This window comes from Engystomops pustulosus, chromosome 9, assembly GCF_040894005.1.
Source record: "Engystomops pustulosus chromosome 9, aEngPut4.maternal, whole genome shotgun sequence".
Classification (NCBI taxonomy): Eukaryota; Metazoa; Chordata; class Amphibia; order Anura; family Leptodactylidae; genus Engystomops; species Engystomops pustulosus.
This window is the reverse complement of record NC_092419.1, coordinates 91,870,461-91,887,956: the sequence shown is the minus strand read 5'-3', so window position 1 is coordinate 91,887,956 and position 17,496 is coordinate 91,870,461. Positions and strand designations below refer to the sequence as shown.

Sequence of the window (17,496 nt, the reverse complement as noted above, 5' to 3'; positions counted from 1 at the left end):
AGCACACGGCGGTATGCCCGCACGGTGGGCATACTGCCGTGTGAATGTACCCTTAGGAACTGTGAAATGGCCGAGCTCAGGAGCAGAGCACAGCAGGGACAGAAGAGAGCTTGAAGACAGGCATAGAAAGCCAGGAAAATAACATTGGTTATAATATAAAATTGAATATCTGAGGCACTCTATAATAGATATATATATACGGTACATATGCACAAAAGGGGGTAAAAAAGAGCAAACCCCTCACCCCAATTTTAGTCATAATATAGAATTCTTTCCCTTAAATAACTTCCTCATCCAATGTGTCGTCTTTTCATTCCTTTGTTGAACTCGATGGGCGTGTCTTTTTGTCAACTGTATTAACTGTGAAAAAAATTCATTAACAAAAAAAGGTGATTTTCTTTGAAAAAAACTTTTAGGCTTGAACTTGGCAGCTGCTTTTCTCACCAATGCCCCCGACTCTTCGCTGTAGGCTGTGTTTGCTATCGTGGCTCACTCTGTGGTGTTGTTTCTGGGACTAGGCATCTGTCTGTATGTGTTTTGGGTTTTTTTGGTTAATTTTGCCCTTCTATGTATTTATAATCACTGCTTGTGTTTAGATGCTAAACTGCCTACATGATTGTTTTTATAATTTTTTTTTCTTTTCATCAAAGGTGTTCACAGTATTGGTACTGATGTGGATTTATTGTGGTTGGTTTAGGTACTGCAGACTGGTCCCAAACAACTAAATGGACACAGGAGCAGTACCCCCTGTCTATAAATAATATGGCTCATGGCATGCAAATTGATGATCAGTGAAGGGGGATATTTCTAAAACCCATTAGCTATAAAATTAATAAGGTTTTATAACGGTGGACGATCCCTTTAAAATGTTTAACCTAATTTTCTTAATCTCTCACAGGAGGAAGAAGCCAAACAGTTAGTGCGCGATGCTATTGCCTCCGGTATCTTCAATGACTTGGGTTCTGGAAGTAACATTGATCTGTGTGTGATTTCCAAAAACAAGGTGGATTACATCCGTCCTCATGACATGGCCAACAAGAAAGGAGTAAGGTAAGTGGGACCTACATGGTGAGACTTCATGTAGGCAGCGGGTAGTAATGCACAGACATCAGCGACAATCATCTGTTTTACAGGACCGGAAACTACAAATACAAGAAGGGTACAACAGGAGTCCTGTCCGAAAAGATCACCCATTTCAACCTGGATATGATGGAAGAAAGCGTGCAGATTATGGATATTTCCTAATTTCTTTGCTCTTGGTGGGATATCGGACCCCCCAGGGTTTATCGTACATTTGAACACGTGTTAAACACTTGCTCCCTTTTGGTTAGAAAATAAATAAAATGTTCTTGTCCTTTAAGTGAATTTGATGTGTGTGGTTAACTTTCCAGCAAACTTTGAATAACTAAACTTTATTTCACATCTAACATTTTGTGGAGTGTATGGGAGACCTCATTGTAGCTGGTCTCCCCCCTCCAGCTCAAGAGGAGGGATAATAGGAGAGCGAGCAGAGTGGAACATGGCTAAACAATTCACACCACAAACTTCTAGCTCCAAAATACCTAAACCTATAAATCTGCTTCCACTACTAGATAAGACAGCAGAAAAAAAAAAAGTATCTTAAAGGGAACCTGTCACCAGGAGACCCATTTTTAGCACTACCCCAGTCCCCACAGAGCATAGTACATACACTGCCAAAGTGTTTTTGTATAAAAAATAGGTTTTACAGAAAAAAAGATGTTATATTCTACCTTTCATTAGCATCTGCTGTGTGACTAGGCAGTTGCCAAATGGGAGGTTCTGGAAAGGAGCAGTTTCCCTTCACCCTTGGGATACAGCTCCTCCATGTGACCTTTTCAAATATATGAAAACACCCATCACTGGGCTTAGCGACGCCCCCTGCTCCTCTACAGCCAATCCCGAGTGTGGGAGTTATTCATATATTTGAAAAGGTCACATGTTTCCCAAGGGTGGGGGGGGGGGCACTGCTCCTTTCCAGCCCCTCCTATTGGGCAACTGCCTAGTCACACAGCAGATGCTAATGAAAGGTACAATATAACATCTTTTTTTTTTTTCTGTAAAACCTATTTTTTTTTTATACAAAGATACTTTGGCAGTGTATGTACTATGCTCTGTGGGGACTGGGGGAGTGCTAAAAATGGGTCTCCTGGTGACAGGTTCCCTTTAAATTCTATATTTAAAGAGCAAAATTACCACTTTTGTCCCATTTCCATTAGCATATTTCCAAAGAATACATCTTGGTGTTTATTAGCAAAATTTTAATTTTTTTTTTTTTTGCGGCTGGAGAATAAAACCTTAAGTCATATGTTATAAACATTGGAGCAGATACTGTAACAGCGAGTCTTTTCCAGCCTGTAGGGCGTCCTATCCTCCCCTCCCCAGCAGGGGGCGCCACGTCTGGATACTCCATTGCTAGTCCAGGGATTCCTTCAATATGTACGGTTTGCATTGCTTAATAATTCATTCACAGTTAATATATCAGTTTTACCTCATCCACTTCTAGAATGAAGACTTAAAAAAAAAAAATGAAAATGTAAAGCTACTGTGGCACCTACATACAGTGTGCCCTATGCTATGGCACAATTATTAAAGCAATCTTATTCCCCTCCACCCCAAGAAAAAAATATATATATAAAAAGCTAATTTAAGAATTCAAAAATTAAATTTACAGCTAAAAGGTTAATCTCTAATAATCGTAGGATATCGGAAATCTGATAGCCTAGAAGCTACAACTACATCCAACTACACAACCTAAAAAAGTCTGTAAAAACACTGGAGGAATTATGTCACCGTTCACATTCGGCCGCTGCAATCCTAACCTAAAATCACACAAAACTCTGTAGGTTCTATGTCTGAATATTACTTCTACAATCCATTACATATGAGATTTTTTTTTTAGTTTTCTCCCAGAATTGTCTCCTTAGTCCCGGCCTACAAAATCCTTGGTAGCCAGGCTGCTGCGGCTCTTGCTGGGTCTTCTGGAGAGCCCCCGCTTCTGGTAAGAAATTTGTATAAGTAAGGCGTATGGGGTCTTCCTGGATGAGGTAGACTCTGACTTTCATGTGCTTGAAGTCCACACGTGCATCTGTTTTGCTATTTGATGGACGTAGCCAATGTCCGGCCTTTGGTCTGGATCGGGGTAAATGCACATGCCGACCAGTTCTCGTAACTGCAGAAGGAGAGAAAAAAAAATACAAGTAAAACAATAGGAAAAAACCCCCACTATTTCTTCTCAGCGCTGCAGTAATTTGTCTCCTGGATGGCGGCTAAGTCTTAAGGCGAAGCCTCCAGCAAGTAATCATCTCTCATTAAGTAAAGACAACGCACTGCCAATTATTTCTAAGGTAGAGATACCCAATGTCCAGACTATGAGTGCAAGTTCTGGTCCAGACGACGTCTTTTCACACACAAAAACATCTTGTTGAAGGAAATAAAACAATGGATTACTCAACGTCTTTGGAACTAGATATTGGGCAGGACCTTGGTCGTAAAAAAAATTGGAATTCTGTGTTTTTACACACTTGTTCCCAAGTTTCCCACATCCTCTTCCTAACGGTATAATGATAGATCTCTAGATAAAAAGGCCAAACCTCCGACTCCTCAATAGAGGATAGTGGATCTTACTAAAAGCTATACGAAGTGCTGCATATTAGTCCTAGAGACAGGGGTGTATTCATGACTGTGAAAAGTGTATTTGTACAGGCAGTCCCCGGGTTACATACAAGATGGGGTCTGTAGGTTTGTTCTTAAGTTGAGTTTGTATGTAAGTCGGAACTGTATATTTTATCATTGTGATCCCAGCCAGAACTTTTGGTCTCTGTGACAATTGGACTTTAAAAAAAAAAATAAATAAATAAAAAAAAAATGTTGGGTTGTCATAAGAATCAATATTAACCCCTTAAGGACGGAGGGTTTTTCGGCTAATTTCTCGCTCTCCAACTTCAAAAATCCATAACTTTTTCATTTTTACGTGTACAGACCTGTGTGAGGGCTTATTTTGTGCGTAACAAATTTTACTTTCCCGAAATGTTATTTATTTTAACATGCCGTGTACTGCGAAGCTGAAAAAAAATTCCAAATGTGGAAAAATTGAAAAAAAACCGCACGTGCGTCACGTTCTTGTGGGCTCAGTTTTTACGACTTTGACTCTTCGCTCCAAATAACACGCCTACTTTATTCTCTGGTTCGGTGCGATCGCGGTGATACCAAATTTATACAGGTTTTATTGTGTTTTAATACATTTTCAAAAATTAAACGAATGTGTACAAAAAAGAAAAATTTTTTGCCATCTTCTGACGCTAATAACTTTTTCATACTTTGGCGCACGGAAATGTGTGAGGGGTCATTTTTTGCGAAATGAGGCGACGTTTTCATTGCTCCCATTTTGAGGTCTGTGCGACATTTTGATCATTTTTTATTTCATTTTTTATGTTATGTAAAAAGGTGTAAAAGTCGCATTTCGGACATTTGGGCGCCATTTCCCGCCTCGGAGGTCACCGCCGGCCGTAACCGTTTTTATATTTTGATAGATCGGGCATTTTGGGACGCGGCGATACCTAATATGTCTGTGATTTTTACTGTTTGTTATGTTTTATATCCGTTCTAGGGAAAGGGGGGTGATTTAAACTTTTAATATTTTATTAATTTTTTTTATTTTTTAAACTTTTTTTTTTTTTTTTTTTCACTATTTTTTAGACCATCTAGGGTACATTAACCCTAGATGATCAGATCGCTCCTACCATATACTGCAATACTACAGTATTGCAATATATGGCGTTTTTGCAGGTCTTACATTACAATGAGCCACTGGCTCATTGTAACGAACCTGCATAAACCATGTAGCCTCGTGTCAAGAGAAGACCCGAGGCTACCATGGTAACCGATCGCCGCCCCCCGATGACATTCGGGGGCGTGGCGATCGAAAAAAAGATGGCGGCGCCCGCGCGCCGCCGTCTTTTAAACGCCGCCCGCGACTTTGCGGGCGGCGTTTAGAGGGTTAATAGCCGCGATCGGTGCAAGCACCGACCGCGGTTATTAGCGGTGGGGGTTTTGTGCAAAATGCAAAAACCCCCACCTCTGTATGAAGAGGACTCAGCCCGTGAGCCCTCTTCATACATCCCTTATACCTCTGCGCCGTAGAGCTACGGCGCAGAGCGTTAAGGGGTTAAAGGAAACCTACCATTTAGAATGGTCGGTGTAAGCTGTAAACACTGAGAACCAGCTCAGGGTGAGCTGGTGCCGGTGCTTAGTTTCGCTAGTGTTAAAACCGCGGTATCGCGGTTTTAACACTTTTTAAACTTTATAGCAGAAGCTGCTTCGGTGCTGCGCGCGCGCGCGCGCAACGCCTGCGACATTTCTTATGTAGGCGCGCGCACAATCGTGCGCACGCAGCGCCGAAGCAGTTTCTGCTATAAAGTTTAAAAAGTGTTAAAACCGCGATACCGAAACTACAGCTTACACCTACCGTTTGAAATGGTAGGTTTCCTTTAACGTTATAGCTGATCATTGTAGCCTAGGATTAAAGTACAGTAAATTACCAACATCTAGAAGTCCGTTTGTAACTAGGGGTCGTATGCAAGTCGAGTGTTAAGTAGGGGACCGCCTTTATACCAGTATTGTAGCTGGACTTAGTAACTTCTGTGCTAGTGTGAGGACATTTTGGCATATAAATTAAAGAGGTGACTTGGTATGTTTCCCTGTGTGATCTACAGCACATATTTTCTAGCCTCCACTATTAGAGTTGTGCTCATTTGCCTCTCTACTGGGCACAACCCTTCAATGCCACATCATAGGATGCTGGCCTGTAAGAGGATTCTCCGTAACCTGTTTATACAGGTTATGGCCTTTGTTCTGAAGATGTGTGGGGGCTTCCTATCGGCAGCAAAACCGATAATCTACATTTTCACAACAGCCATAGATTTCCCTTTTGGTGAGTAGGTCTGTGAACAGACAAGTGTCACATCACTTCTCTAGTAAAAATTCTCCGACCACTGTTTACAGACATTACATTGAGTGGTAGGATATACCTGCATCTTGCTTTCCATAAAGTTATGATTGACTTTGAACAAAAATTCAGTGCGTCACAAATTGCAACTTTTGTCTCCCCTTCAAGATTCCATCTGACAGAGTGAAATAAATCATCCTCTATAGTCAAGTGTGTACACACATAGATATGGCCCATCGAATAAACCAAGCAGAATATACCAGGAGAACTCCAATGTCCAAACCTGAATATCTAATGGGATTTCTCCCAGGTGTCCTGCAGTTACATGTCATATGTATGTTTGTTACTTTATGGATGACATAAGAGGTCCTCTTATAGAACAAAGGGAGACCTCCTCCCATGGAAGGATTGGAGTGTATGTGGGATTCACCATTTTTACCATCTAAATGCACTTGATGTGTTTTTTTTTTTTTTTCCCCATTTATCACTTTATAAAAAGCACCAAATCTACTAGGTCCGTGTTTTGCTTCTTGGCCTTTGGCTCCTTTCAGACGAATGTGTAGTACAGCCTGGAGCTGGGTGAGTGCTCCATACCCCTCCCCTCTCCATAGGGAACCGCACATACAGCGGAAGATAAAGTATCCCATCTTTTTTTTTCCCCCACCGACTGTATGTAACAATGGGCGAAATGACCATTCAAATAGATGACCGCATTGCCCATCAAAGTGAATGGTGTTCGTGTACTACCCATACACATAGCACACAGCTGAAACCGGTTGTGTGAAAGGGGCCTTACCATAGCTTACTATGTCCCTGTTCCGACCTGACCAAATAGCATGGTGATGTGGCTTTTAAATTTTTTTTTTTAAAATTTCTGCCTCATTGTTACGGATCAGCTCCGACTATTCCAGCCTCAACCCAAAAAAACTAAATTTGCTGTGATTACATATACAAAGAATCTATAATCGGACACCAGAGACTTCTCCATAAAAAAAAAACAGGATTCCTGGTGTGAACAATAACATAACTCGGCCTTTGCTTCTATTATTTTTCTAGCAGAATTCTTGCATTTCTCATATTTTGCTTCCTTGTCACAGACATTATTAAAAAAAAATTGTTTGGATTTGTGTTGAGGTGAAATAAACCCCCTGTGATACCTCGTACTCCCTCCAGATCACCGGCTTTTCATTATTTAATTGGCTGGCTCCGGACTGCGGCCCAATAATGGCAAATCAATGGTATCACAGCGAAAAGAGCAATTTCCCTGCTTCTACTCCGGGTTGTAACATTGGAAGCATTTAATATTTTATCGCACATAATGAAGACGATTGTGGTGCATGAACACAGAATTAGTGGAGGAGCGAGGCAGGAGGAGAGATGGCGCTTTAGTCAGGATCTTTATGAGGTTGCCCGGGATCAGGACTCTGGGGAATGAGCGAGTTGATCAGCGTTGCACTGCGCTCCGCTCTCCTCTCTCAGGGGGGCGCACAGAGACGAGGAAAAAGGGGAAGGAAAAAAACAACAGTCAAACGTGATCAATTGAGAATATTCGCTGTGAGCTTGGAAAAAGAAAAAAAAACAAACCAAGGCCGGATAGCTGATATTTCCCGGGATCACTGGTGTCCATTGAGCCACATGATAGCCCTGGTTTGATAATTGATTGTGATATTGATTCACGTCTCGGCCACAATGCACATAGAGATGAATAGGGGGGCCGATATCTTGTGCTCGGGTCTCGGTGACACTCAATAACCCTGTCAATTACTGCCCAATGTGTTTCTGGCTTATAGAAAGATAACAAAACAGCATGGCGGAGGCCGGGGGCATACACAGTCACTTGTCAATGGTCTGACTAGGATCAATATATCTGCGCTACTAAGCTGTATCTTACTAATAAGGCAAGAGAGATGTGGAATATAATTGTAATGACTTGCATACACTGCTCAGTTAAAGGAGGTGGTCATTTGTTACACACATTACAAAAACATGAGGTAAGTGTGTGGGGGCAGGATATTATGGTAGGTAATGTACCAATATACATCTATTAATAGTTCTGCTTCGCTTTCTTCACCTCATGAGAATATTCGAGAATAAGAGATTAAGGTCCTGGCAGGGCGATTGTTCATGGACAGATAGAGATCACATGATCCTCCATCTGCGGCCATGTTATGGACAGGAATCTCTGGCTGATGAGGTAAAGGACAGGAGGCTTCACTTTACATATCAAGAAAGTGGAGCAGGACTATTACTAAATGTATATTAGTAAATTACCTAATATCCTGCCCCCACCCTTAGACACACACTACAAAAACATGGAGGTAAAGTGGTCAACCCATTTGAAGGAAATCTAACATTAAAATCCAGCATGATCATAAAGGGACACTTCATTATAGATGCAGGCACCATGACTGTGGTAATCTTATTATATTATTTGTTATCTATGGTCATCTTCCTCCTACAATCAACTTTTACAATTATGCAATAAAAAAGACAAAAGGGGTCCTGGGGGGTGTTACGGGGTGGCCCGTGCTGTAGCATCACAGGCTGTTATACTCTCTCCGCCTTCTGCTCCCTCAGCACTCAGTGGGAGAGGTGCTCCTGCACAGTGTAGCAGTATGTGAAGATGCAGCACGGTGGAGCCCCAGTATCATTAGCATGATTTTAAGGAAGGAGGCCAAGGATGACAAATATAAGAAGATTCCCACAGTCGCGGTCCTTGGAGCTATGAGTAAGTGTCCCTGGTTTATCATGATGGATTTTGATGGTTGATTTCTTTTAAATGGTCAAATCCTTTATCACAAATCCTTTTGTAAAAACTGAGGGCTCCAAACTCCATAGAAGTTAAATGGAGCCTGGAGCCCCTCAGGCTCATTTACATAATTTTATAAGCATATTTTCTTAAACATCGAAGGCATAAGAAGTTAATGGAAGAGCAGATCCAAATAAAGCGTGCAAACATTTTTTCCCCCCCAGAAAAAGACAGTTTTACTATAAAAACTCTTTGGCAATGTGTACACTATTCTCCATGAGGACATGGGGGAGCCAGAAAAAAGGTTCCCTTTAAGTGTATAAAAGGGGAAGGAGTCAGAAGAAAAGCTGCTGACTGGATTATCCACTAACCCTACAAAATGTTCATCTGACCTCATTATTACATCAGACATTACTGGCACCAATAGCCTCAAGTAAATTATGGCATAGATAAAGGACTGAAGATAAAAAGATACGTGGACATTAACAGATATATTTATTTAAACTGTAATTCTGTATTGGGGAACCCCCCCAGTCCCCCTTTATTGTCGGATAATGTTCAATGCAAACTTAGTGCACAAAGAAGTAGAAATCCAGCACATCCAGAAGAAAACACAGGAGATAATATTTATGTGAAATATATGGCGGCGTCTCTCCAGCGCCTACAAAAGAATCCCCCAAACTGCACAATACAATGTGCCACCAGAGGTTATGCTATAAAGCCGGATTGTAGCACACTCTGGGGTAGTTTGAGGAAGGATTATTTTTCATGAACCATTGTGGATACAAGACGAGACCCCAGGAGAGCTCTTTGGATAGACGGCTCACAATCCGGAATATAAATTAAGGCCAAGGATCAGCAGGTAGAAGGGGGTCAGCTAGGGTCTGGCCATTCATTTTTAATCTACGTGCCGGCTCGGTCTTCTTTATGGAGGAGATTATCTCACGCCGAACCAAATCTCTGACAAAGAGAAGACGTGCTACTTTTACTGGCAGAAGCAGCATGTACAGACAGCTAAACCAGAGCCAAAGGGCTCGCCCTCCGCACTCCCGCTCTGGCGCTGTGCTAATAGTGCGTGCACACCATCTGGAGCCTGGATCTGACGGAGCTGGTGCTTTGGAGCCTTAAACACTCCTTCGCACCCTCAGCTGTATCACTGTACGTACATGTGCTCTTTAGCACTGCCAGAGGGAGGTGGACAGACAGTAATTGTACAGACAGGAAACACATCTGTCAACTTACACTAATTCCAGGAGCCAACAGGCAAATACTGAGCTGTGTGCCACAGGAGCGTGAAACACGGAGAGGGGAGGATGGAAGGCGACCATCTTATTATCATCAATCTCCACGTATTAGCCTTTATCTATATCACTGGTTCAATGTCTACACATAGGGAGCACTACAATACCCAGAGACGAGACATCACTAACATCTAGATATAGCAGGGGGGTGACAGCCGTCCATACTTACTTTCTCGGAGTAGTGTTCTGTGGGCAGGGGAGGATATTCACACTGTTCTATCTTCTGACACAGAGAAAACAAGTTCATTTTGTCGCCGTAGAAAGGACTCTGAAGCGCTGCCATCTGCACGGGAGAAGGGGAGACTCCAATTAAACATCTCATCAAACATATGAAAGGTATTAAGGAGCGAAGCAGAGAACATCACCACCTGCAAAGCAACAGAGCAAAGGGGCGCTGAAGACACAAGACCGAGCGGCCGATGCTGCACGAGGACAAGACACGTTACATGGGACTTGTAGATCACAGATGGACTATGGACTCACTACAGACCCAGGCAGTGGATTGCTCTGTAGTAAATCAATCCGTGGTTTTATAACACACACCACACAGTCCATATGGAAGTGAAGTGTCTGAGATGTGCTCAGGCCTGTGCTACCACCAAGCCTTCACGCATCAGGATCCTCTTAGGGCCCCCTAAAGTAGCAGGGAGCAACTATTTACTATTTTCCCCATACAAGTCAAGTCTGGGTGCAGCAATACAACCCAGCTGTGCACATCTTTGTACCACGGATTCATGTAGGATTGTGCCATCTACACACATTTGTGGCAAGATCGGCTAAATGGGACAATCTCTGGAACTAATTTAGGCCACAACTACTAAAGCTCAATATTAGCATTAAGTATCTGGAAACATTTTTTTCATTTCACTTGAAGGGTTGGATTCAGACAGACTAGAAATTTAAGTCCACTCTGCCCATCGGGGAAGATGGAGGTCATACATGGAGCACATGAAGGGCTTCCATGTGATACTATCTTACTACTGTAATACTAGAGACACACACAAGGTTAAGGAACATCAATGTACAGTGAAATGTACAGAAGAGGAAATTTTACTAGACCACAAGGCACAAAGTGACCACCTCTTTGAAAAGCTGTGGGAGATTCACAATTTGCACCCCAGTAGTTATCTGTGTGATGCACCAACTAGTTCCAGTGTGTTATATAAAACACTGCAAGATGTGAAATTTTCTACAATACATAAAGTCTTTATTGTAAGGAATTTCTAGTAATGATCAATTTATTCCATTCTAGTATATGGCAGATTTTTTTTTGTCTCCCCCGTCTTGAGCGGTGTAAGGGTTAATCTTGCCTCCAGGTTCAGTAGGCAAGCAGCAGCATGTTCCCACTGTGCACGACCCCTCGCTGTGTCCCAGCTGCTTATTAAACCATTATGTGATTGGAGAGCTCCTTGTCACTGTCCTTCACTGTCACCCCCCAGCACCCAGCCATTCTGCGGCCCATCCTAATGAGCTTATACTGGGTAATTGTTGATATTATCCTGTTTTGCTGGGAGCGGCGTGCGCTGCTCAGCTTGTTTCGGGGCCTTTTCTTGGCTGATGTTTAATGCCTCTCGTTAGGATTTTAATAAGGGATTATTTGATAATTATTCTGCCCTTCCGTCCTCAGGTTAGATATTCTCTTCATTACTATGCATTGTGACACGGATACAATGCACAATGAGTGTCCTTCCATGACAGACATTAAACCCCTATTGTGACAAGAGAAGGAGAAGAAATCATTTCATGTCCACAAACAACATTAGTGACGCGCGCTAAACCTCCATTTACAACGAAAACTTATCAAAATGATTCACAATATGCAAAACCAAGGCAGAGGATTTGGAGTGGTGAGCAGTGCTATTGTGTAGGAAAATATATGATGAACCTGTCAGGTGGCCAACATCAATGTTGTCACCCGAATTCCAGCTTAGCGATCCAAGTGCCATCAATCCCAAGGCTGTGTACACAGCAAGCATCAGAGCTGCTGCAGATCCAACCTGCAGCACTAGAGGGCGGTAGAGCGACCCTCAGCTTCTTCTGTGTCACTGCCAAAACTGCACATAAGCCCCAGAAGTATTGAGAGAGGGCAAGGATCCAAGACAGACACAGATCCAACTATCTGCACTGCTAAAGTGCCTCCTGTTCTGAAGCACATGGATCCTTATCTGAAGAAACTCACTTTTGAAAAGGTTTTTAAACATTTTATGAAAAAAAAGATAGACAACTTAAGATAAACTAGAATTGTTTCAGACTAGCTGGAGAATTGGGAGTACAAAAACTTGAGGGGGGGTTATCAAACTTGGCGTTTGGAAAGATAAGTACAATGTGAATAGGCAAAAGAGAGATCTTCTAAAGATAAGTTTACACCTAAGCCTTGGACTATGATAAGTTCATTATCTACACCTAGAGGAGAGGCGGTTCTACCATCATCATAGACAGGGGGCATCCTCTACACCTAGAGGAGAGGCCATCTACGATCACTATAGACAGGAGGCATCCTCTACACCTAGAGGAGAGGAGGTTCTACCATCACCATAGACAGGGGGCATCCTCTACACCTAGAGGAGATGAGGTTCTACCATCACCATAGACAGGGGGCATCCTCTACACCTAGAGGAGAGGAGGTTCTACCATCACCATAGACAGGGGGCATCCTCTACACCTAGAGGAGAGGCGGTTCTACCATCATCATAGACAGGGGGCATCCTCTACACCTAGAGGAGAGGAGGTTCTACCATCACCATAGACAGGGGGCATCCTCTACACCTAGAGGAGATGAGGTTCTACCATCACCATAGATAGGGGGCATCCTCTACACCTAGAGGAGAGGAGGTTCTACCATCACCATAGACAGGGGGCATCCTCTACACCTAGAGGAGAGGAGGTTCTACCATCACCACAGACAGGGGGCATACTCTGCACCTAGAGGAGAGGAGGTTCTACCATCACCACAGACAGGGGGCATACTCTGCACCTAGAGGAGAGGCAGTTCTATCATCACCATAGACAGGGGGCATCCTCTACACCTAGAGGAGAGGAGGTTCTACCATCACCATAGACAGGGGGCATCATCTACACCTAGAGGAGAGGTGGTTCTACCATCACCATAGACAGGGGACATCCTCTACACCTAGAGGAGAGGTGGTTCTACCATCACCATAGACAGGGGGCATCCTCTACACCTAGAGGAGAGGAGGTTCTACCATCACCATAGACAGGGGGCATCCTCTACACCTAGAGGAGAGGAGGTTCTACCATCACCATAGACAGGGGGCATCCTCTACACCTAGAGGAGAGGAGGTTCTACCATCACCATAGACAGGGGGCATCCTCTACACCTAGAGGAGATGAGGTTCTACCATCACCATAGACAGGGGGCATCCTCTACACCTAGAGGAGAGGAGGTTCTACCATCACCATAGACAGGGGGCATCCTCTACACCTAGAGGAGAGGCGGTTCTACCATCATCATAGACAGGGGGCATCCTCTACACCTAGAGGAGAGGAGGTTCTACCATCACCATAGACAGGGGGCATCCTCTACACCTAGAGGAGATGAGGTTCTACCATCACCATAGATAGGGGGCATCCTCTACACCTAGAGGAGAGGAGGTTCTACCATCACCATAGACAGGGGGCATCCTCTACACCTAGAGGAGAGGAGGTTCTACCATCACCACAGACAGGGGGCATACTCTGCACCTAGAGGAGAGGAGGTTCTACCATCACCACAGACAGGGGGCATACTCTGCACCTAGAGGAGAGGCAGTTCTATCATCACCATAGACAGGGGGCATCCTCTACACCTAGAGGAGAGGAGGTTCTACCATCACCATAGACAGGGGGCATCATCTACACCTAGAGGAGAGGTGGTTCTACCATCACCATAGACAGGGGACATCCTCTACACCTAGAGGAGAGGTGGTTCTACCATCACCATAGACAGGGGGCATCCTCTACACCTAGAGGAGAGGAGGTTCTACCATCACCATAGACAGGGGGCATCCTCTACACCTAGAGGAGAGGAGGTTCTACCATCACCATAGACAGGGGCCATCCTCTACACCTAGAGGAGAGGAGGTTCTACCATCACCATAGACAGGGGGCATCCTCTACACCTAGAGGAGAGGAGATTCTACCATCACCATAGACAGGGGGCATCCTCTACACCTAGAGGAGAGGAGATTCTACCATCACCATAGACAGGGGCATCCTCTACACCTAGAGGAGAGGAGATTCTACCATCACCATAGACAGGGGCATCCTCTACACCTAGAGGAGAGGAGGTTCTACCATCACCATAGGCAGGGGGCATCCTCTAAACCTAGAGGAAAGGAGGCTCTACCATCACCATAGACAGGGGCATCCTCTACACCTAGAGGAGAGGAGGTTCTACCATCACCATAGGCAGGGGGCATCCTCTAAACCTAGAGGAAAGGAGGCTCTACCATCACCATAGACAGGGGGCATCCTCTACACCTAGAGAAGAGGAGGTTCTACCATCACTATAGACAGGGGGCATCCTCTACACCTAGAGGAGAGGAGGTTCTACCATCACCATAGACAGGGGGCATCCTCTACACCTAGAGGAAAGGAGGCTCTACCATCACCATAGACAGGGGGCATCCTCTACACCTAGAGGAAAGGAGGCTCTACCATCACCATAGACAGGGGGCATCCTCTACACCTAGAGGAGAGGAGATTCTATCATCACCATAGACAGGGGGCATCCTCTACACCTAGAGGAGAGGAGGTTCTACCATCACCATAGGCAGGGGGCATCCTCTACACCTAGAGGAGAGGAGGTTCTACCATCACCACAGACAGGGGGCATCCTCTACACCTAGAGGAGAGGAGGTTCTACCATCACCACAGACAGGGGGCATACTCTGCACCTAGAGGAGAGGAGGTTCTACCATCACCACAGACAGGGGGCATACTCTGCACCTAGAGGAGAGGAGGTTCTACCATCACCACAGACAGGGGGCATACTCTGCACCTAGAGGAGAGGAGGTTCTATCATCACCATAGACAGGGGGCATCCTCTACACCTAGAGGAGAGGAGGTTCTACCATCACCATAGACAGGGGGCATCATCTACACCTAGAGGAGAGGTGGTTCTACCATCACCATAGACAGGGGACATCCTCTACACCTAGAGGAGAGGTGGTTCTACCATCACCATAGACAGGGGGCATCCTCTACACCTAGAGGAAAGGAGGCTCTACCATCACCATAGACAGGGGCATCCTCTACACCTAGAGGAGAGGAGGTTCTACCATCACCATAGGCAGGGGGCATCCTCTAAACCTAGAGGAAAGGAGGCTCTACCATCACCATAGACAGGGGGCATCCTCTACACCTAGAGAAGAGGAGGTTCTACCATCACTATAGACAGGGGGCATCCTCTACACCTAGAGGAGAGGAGGTTCTACCATCACCATAGACAGGGGGCATCCTCTACACCTAGAGGAAAGGAGGCTCTACCATCACCATAGACAGGGGGCATCCTCTACACCTAGAGGAGAGGTGGTTCTACCATCACCATAGACAGGGGGCATCCTCTACACCTAGAGGAGAGGCGGTTCTACCATCATCATAGACAGGGGGCATCCTCTACACCTAGAGGAGAGGAGGTTCTACCATCACCATAGACAGGGGGCATCCTCTACACCTAGAGGAGAGGAGGTTCTACCATCACCATAGGCAGGGGGCATCCTCTACACCTAGAGGAGAGGAGGTTCTACCATCACCATAGACAGGGGGCATCCTCTACACCTAGAGGAAAGGAGGCTCTGCCATCACCATAGACAGGGGGCATCCTCTACACCTAGAGGAGAGGAGGTTCTACCATCACCATAGACAGGGGGCATCCTCTACACCTAGAGGAGAGGAGGTTCTACCATCACCATAGACAGGGGGCATCCTCTACACCTAGAGGAAAGGAGGCTCTACCATCACCATAGACAGGGGGCATCCTCTACACCTAGAGGAGAGGAGATTCTACCATCACCATAGACAGGGGGCATCCTCTACACCTAGAGGAAAGGAGGCTCTACCATCACCATAGACAGGGGGCATCCTCTACACCTAGAGGAGAGCAGGCTCTACCATCACCATAGGCAGGGGGCATCCTCTACGCTTAGAGGAGAGGAAGTTCTACCATCACCATAGACAGGGGACATCCTCTACGCTTAGAGGAGAGGAAGTTCTACCATCACCATAGACAGGGGACATCCTCTACACCTAGAGGAGAGCAGGCTCTACCATCACCATAGACAGGGGACATCCTCTACGCTTAGAGGAGAGGAAGTTCTACCATCACCATAGACAGGGGACATCCTCTACGCTTAGAGGAGAGGAAGTTCTACCATCACCATAGACAGGGGACATCCTCTACACCTAGAGGAGAGGAGGTTCTACCATCACCATAGACAGGGGACATCCTCTACACCTAGAGGAGAGGAGATTCTACCATCACCATAGACAGGGGGCATCCTCTACACCTAGAGGAGAGGAGGTTCTACCATCACCATAGGCAGGGGGCATCCTCTACGCTTAGTGGAGAGGAAGTTCTACCATCACCATAGACAGGGGACATCCTCTACACCTAGAGGAGAGGTGGTTCTACCATCACCATAGACAGGGGACATCCTCTACACCTAGAGAAGAGGAGGTTCTACCATCACCATGTACAGGGGGCATCCTCTACACCTAGAGGAGAGGCGGTTCTACCATCACCATAGACAGGGGGCATCCTCTACACCTAGAGGAGAGGAAGTTCTACCATCACCATAGACAGGGGACATCCTCTACACCTAGAGGAGAGGAGGTTCTACCATCACCATAGACAGGGGACATCCTCTACACCTAGAGGAGAGACGGTTCTATCATCACCATAGACAGGGGGCATCCACTACACCTAGAGGAGAGGAGGTTCTATCATCACCATAGACAGGGGGCATACTATGAACCTAGAGGAGAGGAGGTTCTACCATCACCATAGACAGAGGTCATCCTCTACACCTAGAGGAGAAGCGGTTCTACCATCACCATAGACAGGGGACATCCTCTACACCTAGAGGAGAGGAGGTTCTACCATCACCATAGACAGGGGACATCCTATACACCTAGAGGAGAGGCGGTTCTACCATCACCATAGACAGGGGGCATCCTCTACACCTAGAGGAGAGGAGGTTCTACCATCACCATAGACAGGGGGCATCCTCTACACCTAGAGGAGAGGAGAATCTACCATCACCATAGACAGGGGACATCCTCTACACCTAGAGGAGAGGAGGTTCTACCATGACCATAGACAGGGGACATCCTCTACACCTAGAGGAGAGGAGGTTCTACCATGACCATAGACAGGGGGCATCCTCTACACCTAGAGGAGAGGAGGTTCTACCATCACCATAGACAGGGGACATCCTCTACAGCTAGAGGAGAGGAGGTTCTACCATCACCATAGACAGGGG

General features: G+C 45.3%; 2 protein-coding genes across 5 annotated transcripts in view; one reads left to right on the top strand and one right to left on the bottom strand.

Annotated features, from left to right (window-relative positions):
* Positions 1–1,365, top strand: part of PSMB7 (proteasome 20S subunit beta 7) — a 39,983-nt gene extending 38,618 nt beyond the window's left edge. Inside the window, exons 7-8 of the mRNA XM_072123846.1 lie at positions 899–1,050; positions 1,134–1,365. Coding sequence (XP_071979947.1) covers positions 899–1,050; positions 1,134–1,245 — 264 coding nt within the window. The 3' untranslated portion in view covers positions 1,246–1,365. The remainder of the gene's footprint in view (positions 1–898; positions 1,051–1,133) is intronic.
* A 1,458-nt stretch (positions 1,366–2,823) lies between these two features.
* The window catches only part of NEK6 (NIMA related kinase 6), a 116,145-nt gene continuing 101,472 nt past the window's right edge, over positions 2,824–17,496 (bottom strand). For 3 of the 4 annotated variants that reach the window (XM_072123250.1, XM_072123253.1, XM_072123251.1), the window contains 2 exons: positions 10,185–10,298; positions 2,824–3,190 (listed from right to left, as the gene is read on the bottom strand). In XM_072123250.1, the coding sequence (XP_071979351.1) occupies positions 3,080–3,190; positions 10,185–10,298 (225 nt within the window). In that variant the 3' untranslated portion in view covers positions 2,824–3,079. Of the gene's footprint in view, positions 3,191–7,247; positions 7,440–10,184; positions 10,299–17,496 lie in introns of those variants that run through there. The other variant, XM_072123252.1, reaches the window with a different exon arrangement.